Raw genomic sequence first — 22785 nt, 5'->3', positions numbered from 1 at the left:
TTTAAAGGGACAGTCTACACCAGCATTTTTATTATTTTAAAAGATAGATAATTCCTTTATTACCCATTTCCCAGTTTTGCATAACCAACACAGTTATAATAATAAACTTTTAACCTATGTGATTATCTTGTATCTAAGCCTCTGCAAACTGCCCCTTTTTCAGTTCTTTTGACAGACTTGCAGTCCAGCCAATCAGTGCCTGCTCCCAGATTACTTCACATGCACGAGCACAGTGTTATCTATATGAAATATGTGAACTAACACCCTCTAGTGGTGAAAAACTGTTAAAATGCAATCTGAAAGAGGTGGGCTTCAAGGTCTAGGAAATTAGCATCTGAACCTCCTAGGTTAAGCTTTCAACTAAGAATACCAAGAGAACAAAGCAAAATTGGTGATAAAAGTAAATTGGAAAATTGTTTAAAATTACATGCTCTATTTGAATCATGAAAGTTTATTTTGGCCTAGACTGTCCCTTTAACTCTGCATTCTCAGTGTATAGACATTTGTTTTGTTTGCTTTGCAGCTAAGTGTGTATTTGCTTTTCATGTCTTTTTAAATCTTACATTTCCGTAGCAATATGATGTATTGCACAAACTATTTGCACATTGTTGTGTTGCCTTATCATTTAAAACCATTTTTTGTGTTTATGGTAAAATTAAAATATTGCATTTTTGTTTTTTCAAGTTCTGTTCTAATTTTTTTTACAAATTCACTCAGCAAAATAAAAAAAAAATGATTTAAATTTCCTCCAGTAGAACTGTGGGAGATATGTATATCAACACATGTTGACGGATACTAGATTTTTGTTTTCTTTCTTAATGTCCCATTTTGTGACACATTTTATGCATTGATACAGTACAAAGTTATGTGATTTCCACTAAGTCAAAGGGCTAGATTTATCAAAGCTGAGGCGTACAGGGGCGCGTATACGCGCCCCTGTATGCCTCAGCTCGCCTGTGGCGGGGCGAAATTACACGCAGGTAATTAACATTGCACACAAGCGCAATTTTGCGCTCGCGTGCAATCCTGCCCCCTGCCGGCGCACAGCCAATCGCACGCGGGCAGGAGCTGTCAATCTCCTCGGTCGGACTCGACCAAGGAGATTTAATTTCGCCACAATAGAGGTGGCGAAGATGTTAGGGAAGCAGCGGTCTGGTGACCGCTGCTTGATAAATCGCGGCAAGCAAGTTCTTGTGAGAACTTGCTGCCGCAGGGGCTTGATAAATCTAGCCCAAAATGTATCCACTTTAGTGTTAATGAAGATGCTTTGACTGCATGGCAACTATATAGCAATTCCTTATTTAATACATTTAGTGCAGCAACGATTAGTGCTGCACTAGATCAGTTTATGCTGCCACTTTGTCTGAGGTATTCTGTTTGAATAGCCTGTGACATTTGATACCAACAAAATCCCTTCCCCCCTTCTACTGATCACAAACAAAAAGAAAAAAAAAAACACAAAAAACAAACACGTGGGCACTGAGAAAAAATCTATAAAGAGACTTGTAAAATTCTAAAGTTTGATATCACTTGAGGTTAGCTATTTTGTTTATTCTTAATTATTTGCCACTTTCATTCTTGAATGTTTACCAGTAATTTCAGATAACAGTTTTTGTTCTAGTACAGCATTGCTTATTTAAAAATAAAAATAATCCACTTTTTTTAACCTTGTAAACCACTGTCTTCTGCAGAAATGTTTTTTGTATGTGTACAAAGTAAATTTGAAATAGCAACATTTATTGATAATTAAAAATAAGTTGCCAGTAATATAATAATAATTCTTTTAAAATGTTTAGTAAATATTAGGGCCAATTTGTAACAATTCCGTCTTATCTTATCTAACATAAGGACAGCTCTAGATTAAATCAAAGGTTCTCCATACAGCTTCTTTATCTGTGCATCAGCGTGTTGACATTTTGTGAGCTTGAAGGATATATTCCTTTATGGTTAGCAAAATAAAACTGGATATTCTGGTTTAGCTGTGAATGCAAAGTTCCTGTAAAAAGATCCCAATGCATTACAGACGTATTACACACTTCTTTGCAACACTAACTGCAAGTCTAAACATAAAATGTTTGTACTTCACTAATCACATGTAGGAAGACTTATTTATTTAAAGGTGACATTTCATAGACTTCTGTTTTGTATTCTAACAAAGACAAGGGAGACAGCTGCACTAATAAGACATGCTATGTTCTTTCATGTTTTATTTATTTTAGCAATAATTCCAACAAAGTAAATGTAATTCTTTATAAAAACATTTTCAGTGCACGGAGACTGGTATTAACTACTCAGGAATATGGAAACTATCTAAAATAATACTTTATTTTTCATGCATGCCCATCCCTCTTTGAACATATAGTAATACATCAGCCTCAGATCCTATATATTCAATAGTATTTCCAGTGACTCATATGATAGGGATAACTTAGTGTAGTTATCGGTGCCAAGTTCCCATTATTTGTCTATCAACAAATGACTAGCCCAGCATCATATTATATAATTTGTACGGAAATGTTACCTTTTTTATGCAACAAAGACATTTTAAAATCCAGCGTTTAACCTAATTAGTTTTGTAATGGTTGTAAAAGTGAAAGTTTGTTAATATTACATTAGTCATTTAGTCACTTAGGGCTTACCACTTATCTAGCCCTTCTCCCTCCTGTGATGGCAGCCAAGATTTAACAAGCAGTGGTCATCAGACCGCTTATTTCCTGCCCTGTTCGCCACCTCTTGGAATTGATGGTAAATGCTCGCAGCGGATTGCTGCCCGCCAGAGGAAAAGCCAAACGTACAGGGGCAAATATTTACGTAGCTGTCCACTACGGCATAATAAATGGAGCCCTTATTATAAACTGTGGCATGGTTGATGTGCCTGATCAAGTATGAAGAACATCCCTCATAATATCCAGCAAACTTCTTGGTGTTATTGTGGCCCTTTTATGAAGACATTAAGGGGTAAATTTACCATCCTGCAAGTGGATAGGTTGGCAAGTAGTGAACCTGTCCACCTGCAGTTGCCTTGCAGTGTTTCATCACAGGGCGAAATGTATGAGCCCCCTGCTCCTTCGCATCCAGTTGAGCTAGAGCAGGGGATGTCAATCACCCCCAATGAGTGAGTGTCTTCTAAAGTGGCAGAGAGGAAAAAAGCAGTTTTTGCTTCTTAAATATGTGGAGGAGGCTCGCTTATGCAAACCTGTGCCACATAGCTGGTAAAGCTGTGAATGCAGCTTGATACATTTACCAATAAATATTATTTTTCTTGAGATATCAGTTGGATATCAAATGCTAGATCACATTTATTTAGTTTTAGCAAAGTTTTATGGTACGTCCGCTTCAATTTAACTCCTATGCTACAGGTGGCTACAGGCATGGGTTAAGGAAGAACCAATTTGACAGATCTGTTAATGAACTTGTGGTGTAGTAGATAATAGTGTATGCTGTATAATATAGACTGTTTTCAGCTGTATATTAGAAATATTGTAACGAAGGAACTACACAAAGACGTCACTGTTTACCTGCTCCCTAGTATAACAGAACACAGGCTGCAATTTAGACACTATGCAGCACAGGAAATTGCTGGCCCCTGCAAAAGGCGGCCTTACTGCAAGGAGTCATTTTTCTCACTATAGTAATTTATGGTTTTTACACTTTACTAGAAGTTACCTTATTAATAAACCTATAGTATGACCTGTCTCGCTTATTAAATACACATTTGACAAACTACACCTGTATTAGTCATTAGAATTTTTTTTACCACAAAATATTTATATATAAATGTAGTTTTTGGTATAATTATGCCATTTTGTGTATTACAAAATATTTAGAAAACATACTATAGTGTTATAGAATGTTACTGCTTTGCAACTCTGATTATATTAATAATAAGCTGAGAAACTCAAAATATATTTTCAGTATGTCTTTTTATTTTATTTTTTACCAGGACCAACAACAAAATTGATGTAATTTTGCCAGAACATCTGACCCCTTATCAGTCCTTAGAAACACTGGATCTAAGTAATAATTTTATAACTGAACTTAAAACAGCATCGTTTCCTGCACTGCAGCTCAAATATCTGTGAGTAATAGTATTATAATTAATGTAGGCAACAAAGTAATGAGGTCTCAAAGTAAAATAATTGTTTAATTTACATTTTAGTATAGAGTTTTTCCTTTAAGAATGTAGAAAGGCATTGAAGGATTGTTAAATAATAACACCTTGAATTTGAAATGAGTAGTAGATTTTCTTTTCCAGGGAAATTTTAAAGTGTCCTGTCATTTCTCTGTCTCTTGAATCATGTAACAGTGTCAGCCAATCGCAGACTTGTATACAGTGTTCTATTGCACATGCAAAGTAGTAGCTGGTGCTTCATAAAGTGTGCACATAAAAATATTGGATTTTTTTTACTTTTGACTTTATGGTGCCTTTTAATTCAATTAAAAGTGACTCTTTTTCTTATTCTAGGTATATCAACAGCAATCGAATAACATCAGTGGAATCTGGTGCATTTGACCATTTATCTCCTACATTGCAAGTGCTAAAACTTAACCGCAACCGTATTGCCAGTATTCCTCCGAAGATGTTCAAACTTAATAACCTTCAACACCTGTAAGTACATATGCTGCATTGCTTCCCTTAGCATATACATGCTCACTAAATGTTGTATATTGTTGCAAAATACTAAATGTTTAATTGTATTTTTTGTTGGGGACAGTTTACTGATGCTTGTGTCAATTATGTTAAACATTTAACCCAAATACAGCATTAAAATTTAGTACCATTTGTTTGTTTGCTAGACTGTAATAAACAGTGGATGAATGACGTGAGGAAGTGGGGTTCGGATTCCATTTTTACTGTGTTTAGTCTTTTTTTTTTTTTTGGTTACTAACCATTGCCATGTTCTGTTTTATGCAGAGAGTTAAACCGTAACAGAATAAGGAAAATTGATGGACTTACTTTTCAAGGCCTTGATACACTGAAATCTCTGAAAATCCAGCGTAATGGAATAACTAAACTCATGGATGGAGCTTTTTGGGGCCTAAGTAACATGGAAATCTTGTAAGTAATTATAAATAATTTAACAATAGCATTTTGTTCCCAAAAAAGTGTTTTATTCACATGAAGAGCATTTCAGGGTTACACTTTTTGAAAAGCCTAGTAGGATAATGAGCTTCTTCTCTGAGCTAACCAATCACAGAGTATAATGTTGCTGGGTCAGATAATTGTAAAATATTTCAGTATTATGACCATACTCCAGCCTCCTGGATGGAGTGGAACAAGCTCACATTTTAGAGGTATTTTACATAAAAACATTTGCATAGTTTATAAGGAATCTGTATTGCAAAGCAGTTGCATTTCTCTTAATAAAATGTTTTATGGAGGGTTCCGTTTTGAGTATAATGTCCCTTTAAGCTAACACATAAACTTGGTGTCCTTAAAATGTATCTAGATGTCTGGTATTGATGTTGTTATCTGTAAGTAATCATCTTGTCTGAATACTGACTTATGTTCTATATTTTCTTCCCTTTAGGCAGCTGGACTATAACAACCTCACAGAGATTACTAAAGGCTGGCTGTATGGCTTGCTTATGTTGCAGCAACTCCATCTCAGCCAGAACGCCATCAGCAAGATCAGCCCTGATGCCTGGGAGTTTTGCCAAAAGCTCAGTGAGCTGTGAGTTGCTTTTCTTTAGTTCCAGGACTTACTACAGATTTCATGCCAAAACATGAGTTTCTTACCACAGTTTTGTACATTTTTTCATAACAGTGTTTCCAAGGCAATAACTTCTATATTTTTGTACTTAGTCATATTTTGTCATCTTGGCTATATTTTTGGTTCTTGCTGTTAGGTCTATTTACTTAAAAAAAAAAAAAACTTTAATAGATATTCTCTTTCTTGCACTCTCTCTCACACTCTCTCTCTCTCTCTCTCTCTCTCTCTCTCTCTCTCTCTCTCTCTTTCTCTTTCTCTTTCTCTTTCTCTTTCTCTTTCTCTCTTTCTCTTTCTCTCTCTCTCTTTCTCTTTCTCTCTTTCTCTTTCTCTTTCTCTTTCTCTTTCTCTTTCTCTTTCTTTCTCTCTTTCTCTCTTTCTCTCTTTCTCTCTTTCTCTCTTTCTCTATTTCTCTCTTTCTCTCTTTCTCTCTTTCTCTCTTTCTCTCTTTCTCTTACTCTCTTTCTCTTACTCTCTCTCGTTTTCTCTAAGAAATTACACTGTGTACATTATTTGTATCTGGACAAACCTTTTTTTTTTCTTGCATTTCGCAGAGATTTAACCTTCAATCAACTAACAAGATTAGATGAGTCAGGCTTTGTGGGATTAAGTTTACTTGGCGGACTGTTTATAGGAAATAATCAAGTTAGTTATATCGCTGATGGGGCTTTTCGTGGACTATCAAGTTTGAACACATTGTAAGTTGTTCTAAATGTTATTTTTATATACATATTTAGGGTTTGTCCTGCATATACATTGTGTTATTGCATCAGTTTAAATGCTCTCTGTCAATTTTATAGTAGATTAAATTTAAGTTTTGCATGAAAAAACAAATTTAAGTTAAAGCCGTTGTGCCTGGGTCATGTGACTCTATTTAACCGGGCAACACACAAAAAAGTTGGTTTATTCAGCACAGCATATTTTCAACAATTTTTTGATTATATCCTTTTAAGTTAATATTATGTCATTGACATTGAAACAAATTGTAAATATAATATTTATCAACAGCCGATCACTGGCGATATATAGATCTGGCTGTAGGTGATCATGGACCCACCCCCACAATGATGAATGCAGTTTTTTTCAGGACAGGAATACCTGGTATTTTAATGTTTGTACTAAAGTAACTTTAAAGGGACAGTCTACACCCGAATTGTTATTGTTTTAAAAGATAGTTAATCCCTTTATTACCCATTCTCTAGTTTTGCACAACCAACATAGTTATATTAATACACTTTTATCTCTGTGATTACCTTGTATCTAAGCATATTCTGACAGCCCCCTGATCACATGACTTTTTATTTATTATCTATTGACTTGCACTTTAGCCAATTAGTGCTGTGTTGTGCTGACTCTTAAATAACTCCCCGGGCGTGAGCACAATGTTATCTATATGGCCCACATGAACTAGCAGTCTCCTGTTGTGAAAAGCAAATAAAAATGCATGTGATAAGAGGATGTCTGTAGTGGATTAGAAACGGGCAGAAATTTAGAGGTTTAAATGTTATAAAGTATATCAATATAACAATGTTGTTTGTGCAAAGCTGGGGAATGGGTAGTAAAAGTGTTATCTATCTTTTTATTCAATAACAATTTTGATGTAGACTGTCCCTTTAATTAAACTTATTTCTTAGTTCAGAAAAAGGATAGAACTATATTGTGGGTAAAATATGTATATCAAAGAAAACTGAGAAGCAAAAAACTGAAACCCTAAGTTATAAAATCTTGGAATTTCTTTCTTCTCCGTTATCACTTGCATAATATGGTATTTTTTTAATTACAAAAGTCTACCTATTCTGCAGTGCAAATCAGCCTTCGTGCTCAGTTCTTTGAGAATTGTTCAAAGCTTTATTAACCATAAAGAATCTCTTTGAGATTCAGTACATTCAAAAGGTTTTCAAGACTAATCATTATCAGTCATATATTGGTTTTCTTGTTGTGAATGAGGCTTTGAAAGGTAGGAGATCGGAGGAGGAGATGAACAGGTTCAAAAAAGGTGCAAAATGCATGAAATGTATTGTTCTCTGCCCTGAGAAGCTCTCCGGGAGTGTGAAACTTTTAAGCACATCCATTGAGATGCATACAGGGTCATTAAAGGGCAGATGTAAGCTTGAATGTGAGATTGTTATCATTGCCTCAGGTTGCTTTGTTCAATAGCTTCTTTTTTTTTTTCTAATTGAAGCTTTACAGTGAAAAAACGGGAACTGCACAACTAAAATGTATTAATCTGTAGTTAATGTTTGAGAACCTGCCAGTATCTTGTATGTAAGAGTTTTTTCATTTTCAATTATTTCACAGGGACCTTCAAAACAATGAGATATCATGGACAATTGAAGATATGAATGGAGCTTTTTCTGGACTTGAAAGACTTAAAAGACTGTAAGTAAATTGCACAAAAAGTACGATTTGCTTATGTAAGAAATGTTCATGTATTCTTTTATTTGTGTAATATAGATACATTATTTATTTAAAATGGAATAGAAGCACAATACGTTTTCTATTTAACGCAGCATTAGTTATCTAAATTGTGTTCTTTATTTATTCTTGCAGGGTGCTTCAAGGTAACCAAATAAGATCAATCTCAAAAAAAGCATTTTCTTGGTTGGATTCACTTGAATACCTGTAAGTAATTGATTTAGGCCTAGGCATGTTAATACTAATATTGACAGGATTTCATATTTGCCCTTTTTAACACCGTTTAATTATTATTATTTTTTTCTTGTTCTTTTTAAATATGTTCTATATTTCCAATGAATTGTCCTTTTTATGTGTGTGTACATTTTTAATTTTCTTTTGTTCACAGAGACCTAAGCAGTAATGGAATAATGTCAATGCAAGGAAATGCATTCTCCCAAATGAAAAAGCTTCAGCAGTTGTAAGTTGTTTTTATATTTGTTAGTTTTCATATTTATTTAAAAGCTTTGAATGTTTTCTGATCTTAATGGTTGTATGATCCTAAATGTGCTGCACCATTGCTGTTTTTTTTATAAGTAATAAAGGCACTGCTATGGCGATTTAGTACCCCACAACCTTGTGGATAACAATAAGTAGCTAAGTGGGCCCGGCTGACCATACTGTGGCTATGTTTTTTTTTTCTTATGCTAAATGGATGTTTGTCTATTGCAAATATAACTTCATGGAATGTATCTTGAAGCTATTCTGTGAACTACATTCACTGAAGAGTATATAACCTTTTCAGGCTTTATAGAATAATGGTTTTGGAGAGGGGTGATGTTTTTCCATTTTTAGTAAATCTAGATTCTAGACCATCCACTGCACTTGTAAAGACTTTGGATTTTCATCAATTATTGTTTTTTCTCTAGAAAATGATATCATAGCTTTAACCCTTCATTGCAGAAAAATGCAGCAGTGATTCAACCCCCTTAATAACCTTTAAAATACTAAAACCAGATATTGAATCTGTTCACAGGTAGAAATACTACACGTACAGATTCTGACATTTGTCCACAAACTGCACTTGCCCTTTGGATAATATTTTTTTTTCTTCATTAAACAGGCACTTGAACACTTCCAGCCTTCTGTGCGATTGTCAGATGAAATGGCTGCCCCAGTGGTTAGCGGAAAACAACTTCCAGACCTTTGTAAATGCAAGTTGCTCCCATCCCCAAGTTCTTAAAGGCAGAAGCATTTTTGCTGTTAATCCTGATGAATTTGTGTGTGGTAAGTTTTTATCCCCCCCCCTCTGGCTGGCTTCATCATTATAAACTTAGACAGGTTAAATAAATACTCTTAACCCAATGTTTAATCCAATATTTTTTTTATATAAATAATAGAGAAAATGTGTGATTATAAATTGTCTATACAATCCTTTTCTAGATTTGAGTTAGTATTTTTAGAATATTGTTTTTAACGGACTGATTAAAAAATAGTGTACTTGAATGAGATTATTAAATTGCATTTTCTAAAGTTTTAGGTTTACATACATAGACTCTTGTGCCCAAATAGACAGATGAAATAACTGTAAAAACAATAGTACTAATGTGTTTTTATTGTAGAATAAAAATACTAAAGACAAAATCCATATGACTTTCATATCTTCCCAATAGGATTGAGTAACTGTAATAACATTTTGTTTGGTCTTGCATATTGATAATATTTTTTGATTGACATGTATACCATGATATCCTTTTGCAAAAGAACATCTGTAACTTCAATTTCAAACTAATCCTAAATCTATTTTCTCTCCTTACAAATTGCAGATGATTTTCCAAAACCTCAAATCACTGTTCAGCCAGAAACACAATCTGCAATAAAGGGTTCTAATGTGAGTTTTATTTGCTCTGCCGCCAGTAGTAGTGACTCTCCAATGACTTTTGCATGGAAAAAGGACAATGAAATTTTGCATGATGATGAAATTGAGAATTATGCTCATCTAAGGGCGCAAGGTGGAGATGTAATGGAATACACTACTATTCTGAGACTTCGCAATGTGGAGTTTATCAATGAAGGGAAATATCAGTGCGTCATTTCTAATCACTTTGGTTCTTCATACTCTGTAAAAGCCAAGCTTACTGTGAATAGTAAGTATTTTTGTCAGCTACATTCTTTCTTTCCTTACAGTTTTTTTTTCTTTTTCTGATTTGCATCCTTTTCCCCCCAGTATTCTGTTAACCCATTGTTTTGTTTCTTGCAGTGTTGCCTTCGTTTACAAAAATCCCAATGGATCTCACCATCCGTGCTGGAGCAATGGCTCGGTTAGAGTGTGCTGCAGTTGGTCATCCCACGCCGCAGATAGCCTGGCAAAAAAATGGTGGTACAGACTTTCCTGCTGCCCGTGAGCGGCGGATGCATGTTATGCCAGAAGATGATGTGTTTTTTATTGTGGATGTGAAAATTGAAGATATTGGAGTTTACAGCTGTACTGCTCAGAACAGTGCTGGAAGCATCTCTGCCAATGCCACACTCACAGTGCTAGGTGAGAATTATAATGTCTTAAAAACTGCTTATTCAGATACATTTTAAGAGAGATGGTTTGTAGATCTGTATCTAGAGCTGATGGCATTTAGTCTACCATTTAAATTCTTGTTCTAAAACCTCACTCTATTAATCATTTTTAAGTATACACCAATTTTATTTCTTAGCTACAAAACAATATTCTGCTCTTCTGTAAAGTGCAAAATCTCCTTATTTTTCTTTTCTGTCATTTATTTTTGCGCATTAGAAAAGGTTAAAGATTTTGAATCCATTTGAGGACAGACATACATTTAAAGGGACACTCAAGTCAAAATTAACTTTTAAAGGGACACTGAGCCCAAATTTTTTTTCCATTGTGATTTCAGATAGAGCATGCAATTTTAAGCAACTTTCTAATTTACTCCTATTATCAAATTCTTTTCATTCTCTTGATATCTTTATTTGAAATGCAAGAATGTAAGTTTAGATGCCGGCCCATTTTTGGTGAACACACTGTGTTGTTCTTGCTGATTAGTGGATAAATTCACCTACCTATAAACAAGTGCTTTCCATGGTTCTGAACCAAAAAATAGCTTACATGCCTTCTTTTTCAAATAAAGAAAGCAAGAGAACGAAGAAAAATTGATAATAGGAGTAAATTAGAAAGTTGCTTAAAATTGCATGCTCTATCTGAATCATGAAATAAAAAATTTGGGTTCAGTGTCCCTTTAATGAGTCAGAGCATGCAATTTTAAACAACTTTTCAATTTACTTCCATTAACAAAATGTGCACAGTCTTTTTATATTCACACTTTTTGAGTCACCAGCTTCTCCTGAGTATGTGCAAGAATTCACAGAATATACATATATGCATATGTGATTGGCTGCTGGCTGTCACATGATACAGGAAAAAAATCTACAACTCATTTGAAGTTCAGATTAAGTGCTATTGCATTGTCTTTTTATCATGCATTTGTTGATTATGTAAATCTACTGTGTTTAGAGGTTCGTTAAAATATATAATTGATACTGCAGCATTGTTGCTTATTAATAGATAGGGTCAGCTCCCATAGCTGTAATGGGCACAAAAAGCAAGAAAATCAAGTTTAATGCTAAGGCATTTTATTTTTTAATAAAATTAATAACATTTGATATTGTTTTCTATCGGATGTCAAAATAAAAAAATAAAAAAATAAATCTTGCTTTCAATCAAGAAGGTATCATTTCGGTGACTTAAGCTTAGACATGTTTAACATTTTTTTTTCTATTTTTCATTAATATTTCAGAAACTCCATTATTCCTGCGTCCATTAGTAGACAGAACTGTATCAAAGGGAGAGACCACAGTGCTGCAGTGCATTGCTGGTGGCAGTCCTGTACCAAAACTAAACTGGACCAAAGATGACAATCCCTTAGTCATAACAGAGAAACACTTTTTTGCGGCTGGAAATCAACTTCTCATTATTGTGGACACAGATTTTGAAGATGCTGGAAAGTATACTTGTGAAATGTCCAATATACTAGGAACAGAAAGAGGCAACATCCAGCTTAATGTCATTCCTAATCCGACCTGTGATTCTCCAGCAAATGCCGCCCCATCATTGGAAGATGATGGATGGGCTACAGTTGGCGTTGTGATCATAGCAGTGGTTTGCTGTGTGGTAGGAACCTCCCTTGTGTGGGTGGTCATCATATACCACACAAGGAGAAGAAATGAAGATTGCAGTGTTACAAACACAGGTGGGTAAGCTGACGCCTAACATGAAAAAGATCCAGATGTTTATTTTAACGTTGCTTAATCTAAAATAATTGCAGTTTGTTAGGAAATATTGTAATTAATTATGTAATTTATTATGTTATTTATAAACAACTTGTTTAGTGCTTTTGTTTAAGCAATTTTAACTCCAGATTATTTTTATTGTTCAGATTTGATTAGTAACATATTACAACATTATTGCTTTCATATAGGTGGCGAGAGTCCACGAGTTATGTATGGGATATATATTCCTATCAGGAGGAGGAAGTTTCTCAAACCTCAAAAGCCTATAAAACCCCTCCCCACCTCACTCATACCTTAGTTAAACTTAGTTAAACTTTGCCTCTGCTGGAGGTGGTTAAAGTATGATTAATTTATTTTGGGTTATAGATTATTTTCTCAGTGAAAAAAGCTGTTTTTATTTTAATCCCTCCATTTATTGTTACTAGTGGAATTCCACTTCTTGAGTATTTTATCCCATACGTAACAGCTCGTGACCTCCTATATGAAAAAAAAAAACATAATTTATGACTTGCCTGATAAATTAATTTCTTTCATGGTGGAGAGAGTCCACGAGCTCCCACCCGTTTGGTGTTATTTTTTTGTTTAAGCACATATATTTTTTCCCTGCTCCTCATTTTGGCTTTTACTCCTTCTAACACCTCACCACTTGGCTGTACGTCAAACTAAGGTATGAGTGAGGTGGGATGGGTTTTCATAGGCTTTTGAGGTTTGGGAGACTTTGCATCCTCCTGGTAGGAATGTATATCCCATATGTAACAGCTCATGGACTCTCGCCACCATGAAATAAATTAATTTTTCAATTAAGACATAAATTACATTTTTTCCATATAGAATAAACACCATACTATACTGAAAAACCTTCCTAACTGTGGTAGAAGCAACATTATAATCCCCATAATATGTACATGCACAATGCAAGATTTATTGTGTGATTAGCATGCTCATTTTACCTATCCTGTCAAAGGAAAATGTATTTTTGGCAGAAATTTATTAGTAATAAATATTCATTAAAAAAATTGGGGGAACCTAAACTTAACATTTGTGTAACCATTTCTCACTGTTGCACTTATTCATATCTGCGTGTTGAAGCCATTTTCAGTCTTTTGTATTGAGTTACCCACACAAATTAGGGTTGTTTTCTCCAACATACCAATCACTTTTAGAAAATAACTTCAGCTTGCTGAAATACCCAAATATGTCACAAAGCCACTACAGGGAATGCAAAAACGTTTTCCTATCTAGTTTCCTATAACTTAAATTAAGCTACAGGGAGTCATTATTTCCTAATTATTTCACATTATGGTTTCACCTTTTGAATCCCTTCGTTTTCTAAAGCACGAAAATGTAGTGTTTTTACTTTCTACCTGCTTAAAGTTGTGCATTTATTTTACAGATGAGACAAATCTGCCAGTAGATACACCAAGCTACTTATCTTCCCAAGGGACGCTGGCTGATAGACAGGACGGTTACGGCTCATCTGAAAATGGAAGCCATCATTTTATAACCTCATCAATGAGTGGATATTTTATACAGCAAAGAGACAGCAATGGTATGTTAAGTACTAAACTGATTAGTAATGTTATTTCCTTGAAATTTCATATATATTTAATGTATTTATTTTTTAATTTTATTTGTATTTTTTTTTTTTTTTTTTTAATATTGGGACTGGAATATGTTTTTATAATTTTTTTTTTTTTTTTTTTTAAGGAATTTGCCAAATAGATAATGGGAGTGAAACAGACCTGGAAGGTGCAACGGATCCGCTTCTCTTTCACTATATGGGACAACCTGGCCCTTTATATTTAAAAGGAAATGTGTACAATCCCGAAGCATGCAATACCTATCATACAGGTGAGGCTTATTTATTTACACATTCTTTATTGCTAGTTCTTGTTTTGTGGTTTTATTTTTTTGTATATTGACACCATTTACATATAATTTTTTTTCACCCCAAGGGTATTGTGCTGATCAAACATCTGCAAACATGGATGCTTATGAGTCAGATTATTTGAAGCAGAGAGACTTTGGTTCCTATACACAGCAATGTGAGGATGCATTTGGCGGTAGTATGGACTGTCCTGGTGTACAGTCTTTGTCGAAACAGATTGCTACCCCACTTTGCCATCAGTCTGAAGATAATGGGTTAAAAATGAATTCAGAAGTGGACATAGTAGGAGTAAAAAACAAACCAGAGCAAGCTACTATAGCTACATATAGCACTTTCATGGGTAGGTATTTAAAATGTTTTATCGGAGATAATATATTTTCTGGTTTAAAATCACATTTTTAATTTTTAGTATACTGGAGGTACCTTCAAAAGTCCTGTTTAGTCTGTATAAGTCAAAATTAAACTTTTATAATTCAGAAAGGGCATGCAATTTTAAACAACATTCCAATTTTACTTTTATCATCAAATTTGCTTTGTTCTCTTGGTATTCTTTGTTGAATGCTAAACCTAGGTAGGCTCATATGCTAATTTCTAAGCCTTTAAAGGGCGCCTCTTATCTCAGTGAATTTTGACCGTTTTTCACAGCTAGACAGCGATAGTTCAAGTGTGTCATATAGATAACATTGTGCTCACTCCCGTGGAGTTATTTATGAGTTGGGAATGATTTGCTAAAATGCAAGTCTGTTAAAAGAACTAAGATTATGGGGCAGTCTGCAGAGGCTGAAATTCAAGGTAATCACAGAGGTAAAAAGTTTTGGAGACTTTTATTATTGTGCTACTTCTTGCATATAACTATTTAACCCCTGTAAGTGGATTAAACACATGTTTAAAATCCTCTCCAGAGCAGCAATGCATTACTAGGAGCTAGCTTAACACATGTAGTGAGACAATCATGGTCCCAGTAGTGTACTGCTGCATGTGAGCCTACCCTGGTATGCTTTTCAACAAAGGATGCCAGTAGAACAAATTAAATTCAATAATAGAAATACATTGAAAAATCTTAAAACTGCATGATTGATCTGAACACTGAATCTTTTATTTTAAATATCATGTTCCTTTAAAGTCTAATTTAGTATTCATAGCTACTAATCTTGTAAAGTATATGGTGAAAATTTCAAATACAATTTGAAAAGTAAATTTCATTAAGTTAAAAAGATGAGAAAGATTAACAAATAATTAGATATAAACTGTAAACTAACAATTCATAGGTGAGAGTCCAATAAGTTACTTAACTTGTACCAGAAATGTGTTAATTCACACATGGGGTTAAGTTTGTTTGTGTCTGACTTACAGAATGTTACAGTCTGTACAACACATCAATGCTAGAAATATCTCTGATTTTAAGTGCTAATTGGCTATGCATTATTCCATTGTTAACATATGGTTTCAATACATGCTCAGCTGTATACATCCTGTTTTCTTTGTTTATTTTACTTCTTTGTAAACAAAATCATTTCTTTTTTTCCTGTTGAGTACTTTTTAATATACTATTTGGGGAAGTTGCTCATTGAGCAAAGCTGTAGTGTATTCCCTTGTCTTTTGTAGGCTTTAGTATTTCTTTATATATTGTTTTAATTGAAAGCTAGGGGACATTAGCACTCCTGATGTTTCAGAACTACATTACCCATGATGCTTACGCATTCTGAAGTCCAGTGGAGCATCATGGGAAATGTAGTTCTGAACATCTGGAGGGCCAAGCTTCCCCACAACTGCTCTATGACATTGTTATGCATTGGTTATTGGGCCTACATTAACAGTGCAGTTATAATTGAATGCCTCTTTGCTGAATTCTTTATATGAAATACAGCAGGGCCTGACAAATTTGTTCAAAATCTAGGAGCCAGCCCATACTTTTAGGAGCCAGAAACATTTGGCCATCCCTATGATACACATCTGTGCGTTTATACACACGTTAGGCTGCGATGCCTAGAAAGTATTCACACGCAGCAAGCTATACTTTAGGTGCCACGGGTGTCTTGGAGTCTAAATCAGGGCCTAATTTTAAGGCGCTAGTGGCTCCCTAACACCCGGGTTGTCAAGCCCCTGAAATACAGTATCTGCAAATGCCTACAAAAATATTTTTTGAGGAGAGACTTCATTTATTCAAGCATATTATTATTATTAAACAGTTTTCTGCAAACCCTGTGCCATTCCTGATTGGTAACTGTTTACTGGCCTTGTCCTGTTTATAAGATGCATTGTCATGTGGCTCTTGAGTGTGTTTATAAACTATGGGATGAACCTTATTTATAATGGTTAACGTGGATTGCAACATTCATTTTTTAAATAATTCAGTCCTTAAAGGGACATTAAACTCACATTTTTTCTTTCATGATTCAGATAGAGAATACCTTTTTAAACAACTTTCTAATTTACTTATATAATCGAATAATTTCATTCTCTTGATATTCTTTTCTGAAAAGCATATCTAGATATGATCAGTAGCTTCTGATTGGTGGCTGCACGTATTTTCCTCATGTGATTGGCTCACCGATGTGCATTTCTATTTCTTTAACAAAAGATATCTAAAGAATGAAGCAAATTAGATAATAGAAGTAAATTGGGATGTTCTTTAAAATTGTATTCTCTGTCTGACTCATGAAAGAAAATTTTTGGGTTTAATGTTCCTTTAACTGTGCTAGATTGTTTTATACTTTTTCTAGAATGTCCGTGTTTCTAATGGATCTGAGAAGATCCTTTTTATTGGTATTCATGCACTTTAGCAGAGTTCATCCAGACCCTTCTTTGAATATGATATATGTAGAATTACATTAACAATGCAAAAAATGGAAAATTCTATATGACCACCATAACACAATTTCACTTTATAAGCTCTGTAGGCTAATATATCCCCGTCATCAGATCAAACATTCCTCAGCTTTGACATCCCTTGCGCTTAGGGAGATATAGGGAAAGCACTTACATATCACTTTGGGCTAGATTTATCAACCCTGAGGCGTACAGGGGCGCGTATACGCACCCCTGTACGCCTCAGCTCGCCTGTGGTGGGGCGCAATTACCCGCAGGTAATTAACATTGCACATGAGCGCAATTTTGCGCTCGCGTGCAATCCCGCCCCCTGCCCGCGCACAGCCAATCACGCGCGGGCAGGAGCTGTCAATCTCCTCGGTCGGACTCGACCGAGGAGATTGAATTTCGCCAGAATAGATGTGGCGAAGATGTTAGGGAAGCAGCGGTCTGGTGACCGCTGCTTGATAAATCGCGGCGAGCAAGTTCTTGTGAGAACTTGCTGCCGCAAGGGCTTGATAAATCTAGCCCTTTGTATAGATGTCTCTATTGCGGCTCCCAGATCTCTCGTCTCCACGGTGATATCACCGGATACTCGGGACACTGTCCCAGATTTCTGTCTACAAATTGCACATGGAGTTCATTACACTTTTTTAGTTTTAGAATAATATTAACAATAAATTGTCTTAATCTCTTAAATAAAATGAAAATAGGATAGGTATATTCTAGAATTTTTTTCTCTCCTGTTTTTAATATATTGTCATAAAATTATGATTATTTTGTAGTTTTGTAAATATCTCCATTTACTATTTTTGTATTTTATTTTTAAATATTAATAGACAATTTGCTAATTTTTATTACAGGAACGTTTGGAAAACCTTTATGGAAACCGCCGATTGACTCATTTCCTGGATACGTTCAATCAACCATTTGCCATATCCCAGGCCACATTGTTCCTCATTCGTCATTGAATATACAGTTAGAGACTGATATAGAAAAGCAAGAAAGGACAGTTTTTCCAGAAGAAAATGGAATTTTATGCCAGAAGCAACCATTTGAAAATTATAGAACTTCAACATTTCAGTGCTATGAGCTGGATTCATAGCGACTGATCAGAGATTATTTCATGCCAAGACTTTAATAAAAAAAACTACCTCATCTGTGAACATTGAAGGAAATACCCAATCTATTGAAATGACCAGCACAATGGCCCGAGTTTCCCAACAGAGAAAAATTTTCATAAAAAATATGAAATGTCTAATTATCCTAAATATTTGTTTTATACAAATTAATGTCTTAATTTTTGTAACTTAAAAAAATGTAAATATTCATATAAATATTTTTGTATTTTTTATGTCAGATTTTTTTTTATGGAAATGAGTACTAAAGTATTATTATTATTATTTTTATTATTATTATTAAATGGGATTGCTTTGTTCCCTTCATCATGCAGTTGCAGAACAAAAAGAGGGTGCCGTTATTTGTTACATACCATTTAAATATGGCTAATTTTTAAGAAATCGGACCAAATGGACTATTGCTAGTGTTATTTTCTATGCTATGTTATGCACTGATACAAAGCAAATGCTGCAATATGAGCTGCTTTCCCATTTTAATAAAAATGATGGCATAAATGTGGAATCATGTGGTAAATATTCATTTTTTCCATCTGTCTGCATATGTCCAAATATTCTGAAATAGTACAGGGCTAGTCCTGGACTGCAGCTGACTACTTAGAAATTTGACTTTTTCCTATCTTTAGCATTGAGTGGACTAGTAACTTTTTCCCTCTGGGTTACTAGCTTTTAACCCCTGACTAGTAAACTATACTGATAATTTTCAACCCGTGTGTGTGTGTATATGTGTATGTTTTTTTTATATAGAGATAGATAGAATCACATACTGCACAAAAATTGCAGAAAAAATGGAATGTTTATAGGGCTGTGTTTGATATCTCTTTAATGAACACTAAACTATTTTTTTTTATCTATATGAAGAGAGCAGCATTTAAACATATGGAATATCCTTTTTTGATTTATCCCAAACTTACAGGATGTGCTTGAGACTAGACATATGTATTTGGTGATTTGTTTCAAATGAATGCTGAATATGGCCACAGATAGCTCTTTTCAACAAAGGATTTATTTGTGTATAACTTCAACACTCAAAGATCTGGAATTGTACTTTCACAAAAATAAATCTGGCTTAGAAAAAAGCCGAAAGCTGCTACTCACTGCCATATTCGGTCTGGCGAAATGAGTCACTGAATGCACATCTACTTGAGACTCTCTTAAAGGCGTAAAAATAAAAACAAAATTTCAGTGAAAGCAAGCAAAAAAAAAGTACACTTTTTTTTTTCTGAATATAGTTAACTTTTTTCTTTTGTATTTTTTAGTGTCCCTTTTAAACTTTCACAACAAAAAAAGAGACATTTGTTAAGTTCTGATGTTTTTTTACATTTCCAAATAAAACCATGGATTTTTGTTTTTAGGGATTATAATTTCCTTTATTTGTAGCAAATACAGAGCTAAATCCTAATGCCAGATTACACAACTGCACTTAAAAAATGTTTGCACCTTGGTGAAGCACGTTATATAAAACAACCTATATAAACAATTACTGCATTGCTTTGTATATAAAGTTTTATTTAAATTCACAGAACAATACCTTTATATTAACACATTTTGGGCCAGATTACGAGTGGAGCACTATTTAGCGCGTTCGCTACAGCGCTAATTACGCTAGAAGTAAACTAGATATGTGTACATATGTATTTGTGTTTATATGTCTGTAAATACATTTATACACATGTAAATACATAAATACAAAGCTACACATTTCTAGACATTTATAAATACATACATATCCATCTTTAGATAATATCTATGTATCTCAATGTTAGTCATTTGCCTGCGACCTCATATCTTTGAGCGCATATAACTTTTGTGTGCAATATGTTTTTTGATCATTTTTATAAGATGGTGTTGTTATGAGTGTAGCTGTACTTTGTAATGTATTTTTTATGTGTTTTGTGACACTTTTGTGTTTCGTTAAACAGTTAACCACAGCTCTGAGGAAGCGCCAACTCAACGAGTGTTAACTTGAACTGCACTCAAACGATCGCATTTGCTTTTAACTTGTAATACCAGCGCAATTTAGCCTGCGCGCAAACGATCGGCAAAACTCAATATCGTTTGCGTGCAAAGTTTTGCGCTCCACTTATAATCTGGCCCTACAAGGTTTATAAATCACGATGAGTGCACAGATAAACCTCTTGAAAAGCCGCCTGAAATCTATTTGCTTGGTCTCCTTTGTTGTCGCTACTTAGCAATGGCTGATGGAGTAGTTAGTGGGACAGAATAATAGTAATACGATATTGTTTTTCATTATTTAAATAAAGGAACAGGACATTTATTCAGTCATATACGTCCATTTGTTTTAGAATCTAGCTAAAACATAGATGACACCATATTAAAGTTCCCCTTAAAGGGACAGTATACACTCATTTTCATATAACTGCATGTAATAGACACTACTATAAAGAATCCGATGCACAGATACTGATATAAAACGGTTTAAAAACTTACTTAGAAGCTGACAGTTTGTCTCTGTTGAAAAGGTAGCTGGAAATCCCACTGCAAGTGGCAAATAAGACACTCCCCCCCTCCCCCTTCTTTTGCATATGAAAAGACCCTTTACACAAACAGGAGCAAGCTGGAGAAGGTATCTGATGGTATTCTCATAAAACTTTGGGGCTTGGTTAGGAGTCTGAAAATCAGAGCAATGTTATTTAAAAATCAGCAAAACTATACATTTATTTAAAAAAAAACTTTATGGGCTATATAAATAGATCATCTACAAAACATTTATGCAAAGAAAAAATGAGTGTATAATGTCCCTTTTAATGATATTTAATCAGAAATAAATCACGGAATGACCTAAAACTCTTAAAGGGGTATGAAACGTCAACATTTTATTTCATGATTCAGATAGAGCATGTGATTTTAAAAAAAGTTCTAATTTACTTCTATTATCAATTTTTCTTTGTTCCCTTGGTAACTTTTGTTGAAAAGCAGGAATGTATGCTTAGGAGTTTGACCATTTTTGGAGCACTATATGGCAGCAATTTAGCAAGAATGTTATCCATTTGTAAGAGCCCTAGATGGCAGCACTATCTCCTGCCAAATAGTGATCCAGATGCCTACCTAGGTATCTCTTTAACACAGAATATCATGGAAACTAAGCACATTTGATTATAGAAGTAAATTTGGAACTTTTTTTAAAATGTTATGCTCTGTCTTAATCACAAAATAAAAGTTTTGGGTTTCATAAGTTAACTAGGGACACACTTGGCACCGACAATTTATTTTTACTACTATTTGCTAAAGTGGCTCAATTTTGAGCAAAATATCCTATTTTGAACACTTGGTAAATAATAATAATAATAAAATAAACATTAGCTTATGTTTATATAGAACAGACGTATTGCTTGTCTTTTACTTAATGCTGCAACACTTTGCATTGTAACTTAAAGGGACACTGAACCCACATTTTATCTTTCATGATTCAGGTAGAGCATGTAATTTTAAGCAACTTTCTAATTTACTCCTATTATCAATTTTTATTCATTCTCTTGCAATCTTTATTTGAAAAGCAAGTGTGTAAGTTTAGAATCCGGACCATTTTTGGTTTACAATCTGGGTTGTTCTTGCTGATTGGTGGATAAATCATGTCCAGCGCACTGAACCAAAAATGGTCTGGCTCCATAGTTTAGATGCCTTCTTTTTCAAATAAAAATAGCAAGAGAATGAAGAAAAATTGATAATCGGAGTAAATTAGAAAGTTGCTTAAAATTGCATGCTCTCTCTGAAACATGAAAGAAAAAAATTGGGTTTAGTATCCCTTTAAAGGGACATTATACACTAGAATTTTTCTTTGCATAAATATTTTGTAGATGATCCATTTATATAGCCCATACAGTTTTGGGCAAAAAAAAAAGTATAGTTTTGCTTATTTTTAAATAACATTGCTCTGATTTTCAGACTCTTAACCAAGCCCCAAAGTTTTAGAAGAGTACTGATGTATACCTCCTCCAGCTTGCTCCTGTTTGTGTAAAGAGTCTTTTCAAATGCAGAGGAAGGGGGAGGGGGGAGTGTCTGCTATTGTTGCTATACAAGCACTTTCAGTTGATGTTCCAGATAACCTTTTCAACAGAACTAAACTGGTAGCTTCTAAGTAAGTTTTTAAACCGTTTTATACTGGATTTTTATATCAGTATCTGTGCATATTATTCTTTATAGTAGTGTCTATTACATGCAGTTCTATGAAAAAGGGTGTATACTGTCCCTTTAAATCGATCATTAGAAGAATAGAGGGGTAAAACAGAATGTGGTTGCAATTTATAACAGCTAAATTTTATATCATGACTTTTTTAAAAAAAACAACATTTTTTATAAATTGAGTTTTATGCAATTATTTTATAAAACCAGCACCTACAAATATATAAACCAATTACTAATATTACATATACTGTAATATGTATCTTAAAGGGATATTAAAAAACATAACCTATTTATGTGTAATAAAAATGCTATACACTTTTTAATTCTTTATTTTGTCCCATTATCCTGTAATTTTGCTCTAACAACTGTGGACTTTCCAACTTCTGTATAAATGGAAATGCAG

The 22785-nt window shown here is 34.1% G+C and overlaps 1 protein-coding gene across 1 annotated transcript in view; it reads left to right on the top strand.

Annotated features, from left to right (window-relative positions):
* LRIG3 (leucine rich repeats and immunoglobulin like domains 3) overlaps positions 1-18741 on the top strand; it is a 34663-nt gene extending 15922 nt beyond the window's left edge. The window contains exons 4-19 of the mRNA XM_053716747.1: positions 3944-4078; positions 4466-4609; positions 4916-5059; positions 5532-5675; positions 6266-6409; positions 8010-8090; positions 8262-8333; positions 8515-8586; positions 9229-9392; positions 9932-10252; positions 10366-10647; positions 11912-12364; positions 13798-13953; positions 14112-14255; positions 14360-14632; positions 17964-18741. Of these exons, the coding sequence (XP_053572722.1) occupies positions 3944-4078; positions 4466-4609; positions 4916-5059; positions 5532-5675; positions 6266-6409; positions 8010-8090; positions 8262-8333; positions 8515-8586; positions 9229-9392; positions 9932-10252; positions 10366-10647; positions 11912-12364; positions 13798-13953; positions 14112-14255; positions 14360-14632; positions 17964-18205 (2971 nt within the window). The 3' untranslated portion in view covers positions 18206-18741. The remainder of the gene's footprint in view (positions 1-3943; positions 4079-4465; positions 4610-4915; positions 5060-5531; positions 5676-6265; positions 6410-8009; positions 8091-8261; positions 8334-8514; positions 8587-9228; positions 9393-9931; positions 10253-10365; positions 10648-11911; positions 12365-13797; positions 13954-14111; positions 14256-14359; positions 14633-17963) is intronic.
* Positions 18742-22785: the final 4044 nt, after the last annotated feature.

Source organism: Bombina bombina, chromosome 6 (genome assembly GCF_027579735.1).
Source record: "Bombina bombina isolate aBomBom1 chromosome 6, aBomBom1.pri, whole genome shotgun sequence".
Classification (NCBI taxonomy): domain Eukaryota; kingdom Metazoa; phylum Chordata; class Amphibia; order Anura; family Bombinatoridae; genus Bombina; species Bombina bombina.
This window is presented reverse-complemented; position numbering and strand designations above follow the sequence as displayed.